Source organism: Rutidosis leptorrhynchoides, chromosome 4 (genome assembly GCF_046630445.1).
Source record: "Rutidosis leptorrhynchoides isolate AG116_Rl617_1_P2 chromosome 4, CSIRO_AGI_Rlap_v1, whole genome shotgun sequence".
In the NCBI taxonomy this organism is placed as follows: domain Eukaryota; kingdom Viridiplantae; phylum Streptophyta; class Magnoliopsida; order Asterales; family Asteraceae; genus Rutidosis; species Rutidosis leptorrhynchoides.
The window spans coordinates 475868801-475880741 of NC_092336.1; the positions used below are offsets into that span (position 1 = coordinate 475868801).

Here is an 11941-nt window from a genome sequence, read left to right on the forward strand (position 1 = left end):
CAATCAAGCTAGACGTTAAACAACGATTGTTGTTTTCCTGGACATTTCCATAACAATTATGTTGATCTTTCCATTTAACAATTTTTCATACCTTGTATCTATTATGAACTGAACCACTTACAGACCACGAACAATGTCTTCTTTCTTGTGGACCCTTGTAATTTGAGCTAGTTGTATAGCAATTTGCTTTGAAATAACCCGGTCTACTATCTTGAACAATGAGCTCCCTATTATTTCGTATATTCCATCTACGAACAGCATACAAAAGTTCGGCTTTGTTCTTGAACATCATTCCTTTTGTAATAACATCGGGTTGATCACAATTCCAAACAACCCATGATTCCTCGTCGTCATCATCGAATGCAATAGGATTACTAGCCTCACCTTCATTAACACAATGGAAACGTGAAACAGGTGCAATTTGTTGCACTTGCACTTCATCCTCTCTACCGGAGTCATCTGAAACATTTTCTTCAACACTATAGTGATCAACTGTATTGTCAGTGTCTGTTGACATACCATCACCAGCGTCTTCATGTTCTTCTTGAACTTCATCATCAACTATTAATGGACCAGCTTCCATTTCTGCAATCAGATTCATAAAACCTGAATCTTGTGCGTTTGAAAAGACTTGCTCATACTGAATTTCAATTTGAGCCTGATATTCTGGATCATTCAGAGAGAAAAAATAAATAGTTTCCAAAGTATGATCGTCAGTGAGTTCATTTCTACAAACATTTCCATTGAAAACAAACCACAAGAACATTCTCAACGAATGTGTTCTTTGATCGGCCCCTACATAGTTGTATGCCATTTGGTTTAACTGCATACAGTTAATCTTCGTAGACAACACAAAAGTCCTTCTAACTGTTGCTTGATCACCGATAAGCCAACTATTTTAAAAAGTAATTTGGCCACCCGAAACAAAATGAATCATAAACGGACGAATTGTAGTCATTTTTTTTGTGTGAGATTAGCGTTTTTAGTGGTTTTCAAGCTGTGATTTTATGATGAAAAAAGCTCATTTTGATCTTGTTTGGTTTTGCATTTACTAGTTTGTGATGTTGTTAATAAATTGAAGATGATGGTGATTTAAATAAATATACAAAGGTGTGAATACTGATCACGAAAAGATAGGGTTTCAGTCCACCACAATTGTGTTACAGTAAAAGTGAAACCGGCCTTCCAAAGACCGGTTTCAGACAAGCGTCAGATATTCCCTGCAACCCGGTGTTTCAAACACCGGTTTAGGGCACGGGTGGCATACAGTTCTCGATTATGTGAATATGTGGCAGGAAAAGGTTAAAACCGGTGTTTCAAACACCGGTTTGGATGTGACACATGGGAACCCGGTGTTTAAAACGCCGGTTATATTAGAACTGTAAAGTTTGTTTTGTAATTTCTATTTCTGTAAAGTTTGTTAAAAAGGTTACTATTTTGAAAAAAAAATTATCGTTTAGTTGTTTATATCATAGTAACTGGTACTAGTACTAGTACAGTAGTACTAGTATGGTTTAGGTTTATTGTTTTTTTCTTTTTTGACGTGAATGGTCTTTATATTTTTCACTTCTTACACCACTTGACCACTAGTCACTAACGACCGTAAAAAGAAAAGCACATAGACCCTATTAATAATAATAATAATAATAATAATAATAATAACATGATACACCGCATGAACTATTCGTGTTAACTTTTTCTTATTTTAATGTGGATAAATAGATTATTAATAATTCTAAATTCCGAACTACAAAATTCAATATCGTAGTCATCGAATTCTCTTTTATTACTACAAATCCTAGAAAACTCCATGAGAGGGACAATAAGACAGAAAGATGGAGTACAAGTGAAGGGATTCACTAAAGTTTTTCGGTGAATTAATGTCACGTGATGTTTTATTTTAATTATAGAGAAACCATTTTGTTTTAACTTAAATCACTTTGATAATAAAGTCTGAAGATTAAACCTTGATAGGGGTATGTTAGTATTTTGCGATTCAGAAATTTCAAGTGCAAAAGTACGTAATAAAAAAACCCCACCGTTTGCAATCTTATGGTTGATCTTTAAGGGGGTATGAATATTTCTTTGATTTCAATTGAAATTCTTTTCAACAAAAATACAAATTTTAAAGATTTTTTTTACGTGTATTTAGGAAAATGTGATGTAGTATATAATTTTTATTTTTGGTGAAAAAACTTCTTACAATAAAATAGGAGTTCATCATGATGTAAGCTCACAACTCTAAATATTTAAGTGTAAGTATGTACCATTATTCTTCATGCATAAAGAAGTTATCTGTTAATCGTTCGTTTGGGCAACTAATTTCACTACTTATATACGGAGCATTTATTTTCTAATCTTTTCACATACATGAAAATAAATCCTAATTACATACATCTAACACGTATTATTTTTAATTTTTTTTTCTTTTTTGAACATCAAATTTATCATTAAAAACCAAACCCTAGTTAGAGGATGAAAAACCGACAATTACAATGACTTTACAATTCACATGTTCCAATTTACATCACATTTTCCTCTACTACTCCACTAATCTAACAAAAGGAAACACATATTATTTCTACTAACAGAAACTCAGAGAAAAATTAAGTATTTTATTTTTTATTTTTTATCTGTATTTCTTTTCCGTTGTTTCTAATCCAAGTGTAAATCGAGAGCACAATATTTTCAATTTGAATCCTTATGGAACATGTTGATACAAGTTATACCCGTGAGATAATGCCACGAAAAAAATAGATAAATATAGAACAAATCCGGGTCCTAAAAAATAAAAAAAGTTAATCGTGCCTAGTTAATCTTGTAGGGTAAACAGTGTCAAAAACAACTCTACCAAAAATATGCCTTACTTCCTCCAATCTACCCAACGCTAACGATTCATAATCAATTTCACCTCCTCGTTTTAGTACAGACCTCCGATTCCTCCCCTTTCTAACACAGTCAAACATGGAGCACACCTTTAGCGATAGCGCCCACGAAATGAATACCTGAAACAAGAAAGGACAAACTTTTTATTATTTTTATAAATATTATTTACCAGGTAAAACTCTCTACCCAAAATAATAAAGCTGAATGTGACTAGTCAAAATCTGAAAATTTTAAAATGATGTTCAAAGATGAAAGGTGGGGTGGCAAGATGGGTAGCTCAAATGGGTTAGCTAACAGTGTCATGCAAATTCAGGTAGAGATGGATTTAAATTTTTTGTCCATTATTATCTATTTTAATAAAAAATAATTAATTTAACATAGTTACATAAATAATTCATGTATCAGGTCAATTTGAATTGTTTAATGTTGACTAGACTTGAGTTCTCACCAGATCCGACTGTGGAGCTTGGGGGTATTGGATCAGGGCCTCTGAAACTAAATTCTCGTCTCTCAGCCTATGCAATGCAGCTTTTACTGAATCTGCAAGTTCCATAACCTCGTCTATTAACTCATCTTTTGAATATGCGTAAACAGGTTCCGATATTTCATGGAAGCTCGTGTCATGAGGTTGTGATATATCCCGTGCAATATTTACCGCTTCGGACAACGATCCGCCACCATGAACTGCTATGCAAAACGCAGCAATCACCAGAGCATCGCGAGGTTGGTCTACCAAAGCCTCATGAAATGCTAGAATACCAACCCTAAAAAAAAAGTTACAATTTGTTCTTAGATTAGATCCCGGTTATATTACATTACTAGAAAAAAATTCGACCGCGCGTTGCTGCGGTTGTATTCGACGCGCGGTCGAATTTGAATATACATTGTTTGGTACCTAATATATCTAGTAAGTTGGGTTGTTTGTTGGACGTGTATGTATATGTATGTAATATAGCCCGAAATATTTAGTGTTTTTTAACGATGTCCGTGTCGCGTATAGTTAGTCGCATTGTGTTCGTAAAATTATTTCGAGTTAAACAGTGGTATCGGAAACATTTAACTCGCACCGAGCAAGAATATAGGACCCGTTATCTAGTGTTTTTTTAACAATGTCTGTTTCACGCGTAGTTAGTCCCGTTGTGTTCATTAGATTTTTTTCGAGTCGGAAAAATTTAACTCGCACCGAGCGAGAAGATAGGGCCCGTTAAAAATTCGGGTGGAATTAGTTTCTTTTATTTTAATAAAATTATATATTATGTATTTACGTTTTTACCCCTGAAAAAGTGTAAAGTTGAGGGGCCGTTGTGTAAACTGAGCCGAAGTTGAGGGACCGTTTGTAGTGTGAACGCAAACTCAAAACGACAATCCGATAGAACTGAAACGACGAAATCTGCCGTTAAAAATTCGGGTGGAATTAGTTTCTTTTATTTTAATAAAATTATATATTATGTATTTACGTTTTTACCCCTGAAAAAGTGTAAAGTTGAGGGGCCGTTGTGTAAACTGAGCCGAAGTTGAGGGACCGTTTGTAGTGTGAACGCAAACTCAAAACGACAATCCGATAGAACTGAAACGACGAAATCTGGCGCGTGTTTTAGTATATAGGTATAATATAATATAATATAATATAATAATTACTTGAATCTGAAACCATACAACTATACAAGTATCTGATAAATAAATTTTTTGGTAGTTTATTACAACCCAAAACGGATTGGGTCGACCCAAAATAGTTTTTAATACATTCTCCGTCCCAAAATAATTGTCGCGTTTGGCTTTTAAAAGTCTTTATTTCACGACTATGACTTTAAATATTTTTATTTATATTTATTTCATTTAATATTTTATGAAATGTAAAAGAAAGAACTAGTTTTTAAATGTGCTTTTATTGGTATAATTTTCATTAAATATTATATAAAGCAAACAAATATATTTAAAGTCAAAGTTGATAAAGAAAGACTTAAAAAGTCAAATGGGGACATTAATTCTGGGATGGCGGGAGTAATTAATATAATGAATAATCGGTGTCAGATATGTTTCTTACCACAAGCAAGAATGGCATGGACGATCAGGTGCTAAAAGTTTATCCAAGCTGGCAAACAAAGACTACAATACAAGAACATAATTTTAAACAAAACATACACTAAAACAGTACATATAAATAAATCAACTTGTTAAACTAACCAGGAGCATATTAGATCTCTTATCGCGTCTGCGGAATCCAAGTGAAACAAGGTATGCTGCCTGCATAAACCCAGTACATCATATCATCTAATTTTTTACAAAATTAAAAAAAGTTATTGCATAAAAGGTAACCAACTTTCTGATTTTTGTTTTGGGTTATGATTGTAATTTTCACTCATAAAAACTCCCAAATCTTTCAAAACTTACAGGCCCAGAAAACCAGCTACCTACCGCAAGGCGACAACGTTTAAAAAAAAAAAACTTAAGTTTAATTTAAAAGCTGGTTACCTTTTTAAAGTTGACAACAAAAACAGTAACCCAAAATAAAATCAGACCAAATATGGTTACCTTTTTATACAATAACCAGAATTTTTAATGATGTACACTGTAACGAAGAGCCCATACTTGCATGGGCAGAAGAATCTCAAGGAGTCCAAATTTCCAAAGTAACCTTAGTGAAGCCTCGGCGGATCCATACGCCAGCATATAATTCATTTCCATATGTATTCGGCCCTATAGACCAATCACAGTATTATACTCTCAAAATGATAAAGCTGGTGACAATATGATATCACAAGTAATATATAAAGAATAATAACAACAACAAAAAGGATTTACCTTATCAAGCCTTAACAAAGAATTGGACAATTCTTTCACAGAATTAGAAGTCTCTCTGGAAAACCGAAACCCTAATCGGGCAGCAATTCTAATCCCACGCAGAATGCGAGCTGTATAAGAAGCATTAAGAGTCAAACGCGAGTTTTAAACTACATGGCAAATTAGCAAGGTAATATTCGGTCGCTCAATTAGATGCAGCAATTTTGACCTAATTACTTTTGAATAAACCGAATTCAGGTTTACGTGTATAACCTTTTCTAGAAAAACATTATAAGAATACAGGTCAAATGTTGCAGAACTGTAATTTAAATGCATAAACCTCCTAAATTGATTTATTAAAAGAAATATATTACTAACTAAAATAAAATATAATTACAGTTTCTTTTTAAACTGATCTGTTGTTTCAACCTTAACGAAGATGACCCGTTACCCAGCCTACCATTTTGCCACATTGGCATTCAACTGTAAGAGCTGAAAATTATAATAGTTGGAGAACATACCACAATCTTCCACAAAGGAAGTGTTTGCAGGGGTTATGCAACGAACCTACACAAAAGCAACAGAATACATAAATATGCAATGAACGTTTTGACAGCATCTGTTAGAACCAAAAAAAAAATATATATATATATATATATATATATATATATATATATATATATATATATAAAGGAAAAATGCACACTTTAGCCCTTCGGATGTCTTCCATTCCACCAATATAATCATAGACGATCCTTGCAAATGGATCAAACATCAACCTGTATGCATAAAGCACCCGTTTTAAAGAGATGCGTAAATATTACATATATAGATAATATCCTATTAAAGAAAGTAACTTTTAACAGTTTCAGGAGGTGTTTGAATATGCATTAGGATTTAAGAAGTAATGCTTCTTACAAAGATCCGTCCTTGGTTGCAAGGACTCCGGAGTATCCTATGAATATAAACTCCTAACTAGCTACTATACTACTACTTGAATATTATATGTGTTATTTTTTATATTGAATTGATGATTGGATATGTTACAAATGAGAAATAAAAGCCTATTTATAGGCATCTGGCACTGGCAGGTCGTGTAAGCAGCTCGTGTGGAGATGGCAGGTTGAGTACACGGCCCGTGTGCTGTGCCCGTGTGGCTCTAGATGACAGCCCATGTATTGAGCCCGTGTGGCTGTGATTTTGGATCAGTGATAACGCTTAAATTATACATTTTTTTACAAACATTTTAAAGCGTTATCTTGGTATTTAAACACCATTTTAAGTACTTTGATAACCAAAAGTCAATAATTCATATAAAAGGGTATTTTTAATGTGTTTGTTTAGAAAATGTGATTAAGAGGAATAAAACAGGATAAAGCAAAAAAATTATCAAAGCCGCCGGCTGGAGTCAAGGAAGCCGCCGGCTGGAGCCAAGAAATTCCAGAAAGTTGCAGAATTAAACAGAAGTCGAAGAACTTGGAGACCAAGTAAAATCATCAATAAATAACAATCAAAATCCACTAATCACCTGTAAGAAACAAAGTTACAGTGAATAGTGGTTCAACGTGCTTGTATTTTTTGAAGTTGTAATAATCAAATGGTAGAGTGCTTAGCAAAAATCCGATGGTTCAAAATATAAATAAATATAAAGGTTTAGACATCTGGAAATGTAATCAAATTTTATCTAAAAACGTTATAGCATGTATCCAAGTGTAATACTATATAACATGTATTAAACTTTCATCAATTAATATTTAATATTTTAGGTCACTTGTATACCTGGTGTGGGAACTTATATGGATACCACGTCAGCAAAAAAAAAAAAAAAAAAAAAAAAAAAAAAAAAAAAAAACAGTTACCCGGTGAATTAAGTCGTTGGACATAGCCAAAAGCAATAATTGAAAGTTTGATACATTAAACAGAAACTTTTGCATTTTGATACATACAGTAGAGTTTCAGCCTTTCGGTTAAAGTTTTATACACTTACAAACACTCGAAACGACCAAAAAGGATATATTTACAGCCAAAAAGAGACCCCTGTATTGCGAAGCAGGAACAAAAGTCCCTCATATATATTATATATATTGGATTAAAAGAAAGGGTAAATGGGTACTTTTAAGTTTATCACTAGATGATCAGGGTTTTTGTTCAACTAGTATGCAATTTGACTCCCGCAAACACAAGGTGAATGAATCTAATTGAGTTTAAGTCACAATAGTAACAAATCATATCCAACATACAAATCCGAATACCCCAAAATTGCATAAGTTATAGGAAAGGTACGTACCCATTAATTGTAAAATCCCTCTGCATGCAATTATTCCATCGAATATAATCACATTCATTACACCCATAAGGCTTTCTCAACATGGGTTTTGACTTCCTCCCAAACTTCCTTTCACTTGTGCTGAAACTCGAAACCTGTCCCGTATTGGATACGCATAACCAAGTTATAACTGTTCTACAATAATATTAAATCATTATTTCTTTCCAATACATAAAAAAAAAATAATAAAATAAAATAAAAAATTGTACCAACCTCTACAATGATGTCATCTACATGTACATGGCATATAGGAAATCGTCTCCCAACTATTTCGCATCGAGGAAAGGCTTTCATTACCTGCACAGAGAAAATGATTAGGTTGAACTCATAATTCAAGCAAATATAAATATATATTCCAATTCAATTAGTGAGTTAATAAAAAAGAAAAACCTCTTTAAGTTCAGCTGAGGTTAAGATGTCGAAATCTTTAGGAGTTTTTTTTAAAATAAGATCCCGTACACAACCTCCAACAAGATACACCTCATATCCTACATGATTAATGTATGCAACAGATAAGTACAGATAAAGAACCGATAACATAAGTATTGATCACATAAGAAACACATTACATATTTACATACCCTTTTTCTTAAGCACATTTAGAACCGTTTTTGCAGGTGTAGTAATTCTTGAAGTCCTGATTCCAAGTTCTTTAGAGCTCAATTTTTTCCACTCGTGCGGTTTGCAATCGTCAGCACCTCCTATTATTATCACACGCACACGCACTTAAGCAAACTCATTTAGAGATAAATAAACATAAATATACATAAACATATCAATCGTGTTCAACAGTTTTTTTTTTTTTTTTTTTTTTGATTACACCCGGAAATTTATTTCTCCGTACAAAATACAAACTTTATGTACAATCAGGAGTGAAAGAAGATCCATCATATACTCGGACCAACTTATAGAGCTTGAAAAATCAAGTTGAAGTCATGGCAGTAGAATTTTGGGTAAAGTTTAATAAATATTAGATACTTTACTTTGGGAGAAAATTACTAATTACAAGTAAATGAAAATACAGGGCATTCACCTTTTACAATTCTAGCAGTTGAAATCTGAAATCCATCATTATGAACACTTACTGATTCAACCGGTGATTCAGTAGCATCTACTGTAAAGCTTTGCCTTACCTATCATTGACAAATATAACTCTCGAAATAAATCATATAATATATATTTTGTATTTAGGTTATTGGAAATATGTAAATTGAAAAATGATTGTATAAAATGATACCTTGTGGAGACGATTGATGAGAGGGAGTTGGAATGATAAATGACTTCTACAAGCAAATCCTTGAGATACAGCAATTGACATTGGTAAATCTGTGAGGTTTGCGCATACCAGAATTTTATGTAGTTGAAATTAGGTCAGAAATTAGGGTTTCAAATTAGGGAATCTTTGATTTGATAGCAATCAAGATCATAGACGATGAAGATAAGTGTTCTTTCTTTCTTTTTCAATTTTTAATTCTTAATTTTTGATTTTTGATCATTGGGTAGTCTAATTTGGGCTACTAATTTTGGACTAATAAATTGGGCTGGGTCAAATTTATAACACTAGGGTTTATATTTTTGGGTCAATAATATAATACCCACCACCACCACCACCACCACCACCATCATCATCATCATCATCATCATCATCATCATCATCATCATCATCCGGTTAATAATACTCTTGGTCTTAGTCAGGGGCGGGGCGGAGTTATGAAGGGGCAGAGTGGGGCGTCCGCCCAAATGAATTTGCAATTTTTATTGCAAATTTTTGATTTTTTCGATTTACTTTCGGTGGATTATTTTTTTTGTTTCCTCCAAACCATTTATATTTGCCCTAAACTCTTTATATTTTGCTCAAAAACCTTCGTATTTTGTTTAAAAACTTCAAATTTTGTTCAAAAAACTATATTGCCCTAAAACCTCCACATTTTGCCAAAAAATTCGTACATTTTAAAAAAAAATTCGCCCCCGGTGAACAAATGTCCCGACTCCGCCACTAGTCTTCGTCATCCGGTAATAAATTACTATGGGCATGTTATAAGTTGTGTGTACACAAGTAAAATTAGCAATTACTTCACGATTAATAATTTGAAGCCATTTTTGATAATTTGTGATGATTAACTAGTTAGATGCCTCTAACTTATAATAACCGATAGCAACTCTTGCAAATCCATATCCTATATTATTATAATTTTTCTTTACATAGGTTTTGCTTATAAAATTCTTAGCCAGTAAATATGTTAACGACCAGGCCAAAATGTTCTTCAAGTCCATGTTTAATTAAATGTCTATTTACAAATCTGTAAATGCTCATTGATAAGAAAGAATAACCGAGGTAAGGTTTGTAAATATTCCGAAATGGAGTACTTACATTTCTAATTTATTATCTTTTTAGTCACATTATTATTACTACTAGTTAAAGACCCGCTGAATTTACGGATTAAAGTAATAAAGTTAGATTAAAATAAGTCTATAAAACAACACAAACTTATGTGGCAAGCTGTTGCATACACATAATAAATCGAAAATATTTCCAAAGTAAAATTCGTACAACTAAATTTTTTTCAAAAAAGGATATATATATATATATATATATATATATATATATATATATATATATATATATATATATATATATATATATTATATATATATACATACATATATATATATCCTACAACTAAATTCTTTTCAAAATTTCGGCCGATATTCTCAAAAGTTAGTTAATGTTTTTAACGTTTGAGGTTGTCATGAATTTTGAATAATACAACTGTTATGTTGTTTTACTAGCTTAAAACACGCGAATTCGCGGGGTTTTTTTTAAGGATCAAATCAAATTTTTATAGTGAAGCTCTAATAAATTCTAGTAGTTGAAATCTGAAATCCATCATTATGAACACTTACTGATTCAACCAGTGATTCCACAGCATCTACTGTAAAGCTTTGCCTTACCTATCATTGACAAATATAATTCTAGAAATAAATCATATACTTTTTAATAAGATTAGAAATATGTAAAATGTAAAATGTTTATATGAAATGGTACCTTGTGTTGACGATTGATGAGAGGGAGTTGGAATGATAGATGACTGCTACAAGCAAATCCTTGTGATATAACAATTGCCATTGGTAAATTTGTGAGGTTTTCGCATACCAGAATATTATGTAGTTGAAATTAGGTCAGAAATTAGGGTTTCAAATAAGGGAATCTGTGATAGCAATGAAGATTGAAGACGATGAAGATAAGTGTTCTTTCTTTTTTTATTTTTAATTCTTAATTTTTGACTTTTGATCATTGGGTAGTCTAATTTGGGCAACTAATTTTGGACTAATAAATTGGGCTGGGTCTAAATTAAACACTAAGGCTCTGTTTGACTTACGGAATTCAATGAGATTACGGCGGAATTGAAATTGAATTCAAACGTGGTCTAAGGTTTATATTTTTGGATCAATAATATAATACTCGTCGTCTCATCGAATTGTTGTTATTATTAATATTAATTAATTATTAATTATTATTATCGTCATAATTATTTTATAAATATATAATTTTTATAATTATTAATATTAGTGATTAATATTAATAATTAAAATAATTATAATTATTAACTATAGTTAATGATTAATAACGATTAATGATTAATAATAATAATAATAGTAATAATAATAATAATAATAATAATAATAATAATAATAATAATAATAATAATAATAATAATAATAATAATAATAATAATAATAATAATAATAATAAGAGAAATGTAAGTTTGGGATTTACAGTAATTTTTATTTGTCCAACTCATTTATGCTGTGAGACTCTGGTGAATTCATTATAAATTACTATGGGCATATTATAAGTTGTTTTTACATAAGTAAAATTAGCATATACTTCACGACTAATAATTTGAAGCCATTTTTGATAATTTGTGATGATTAACTAGTTGAATC

The 11941-nt window shown here is 31.6% G+C and overlaps 1 protein-coding gene across 1 annotated transcript; it reads right to left on the reverse strand.

Moving 5' to 3' along the window:
* Positions 1–2667: 2667 nt before the first annotated feature.
* LOC139842310 (uncharacterized) lies at positions 2668–9436 on the reverse strand. The gene is made up of 14 exons (XM_071832462.1): positions 9231–9436; positions 9027–9126; positions 8575–8694; positions 8384–8481; positions 8207–8290; positions 7955–8088; positions 6374–6446; positions 6189–6234; positions 5689–5798; positions 5476–5583; positions 5071–5130; positions 4931–4992; positions 3335–3650; positions 2668–3005 (listed from the first exon to the last, which is right to left on the reverse strand). The coding sequence occupies exons 1-14, from the start codon at positions 9309–9311 to the stop codon at positions 2799–2801; spliced, it is 1599 nt and encodes a 532-aa protein (XP_071688563.1). The 5' UTR covers positions 9312–9436; the 3' UTR covers positions 2668–2798.
* Between the last annotated feature and the right edge of the window lie 2505 nt (positions 9437–11941).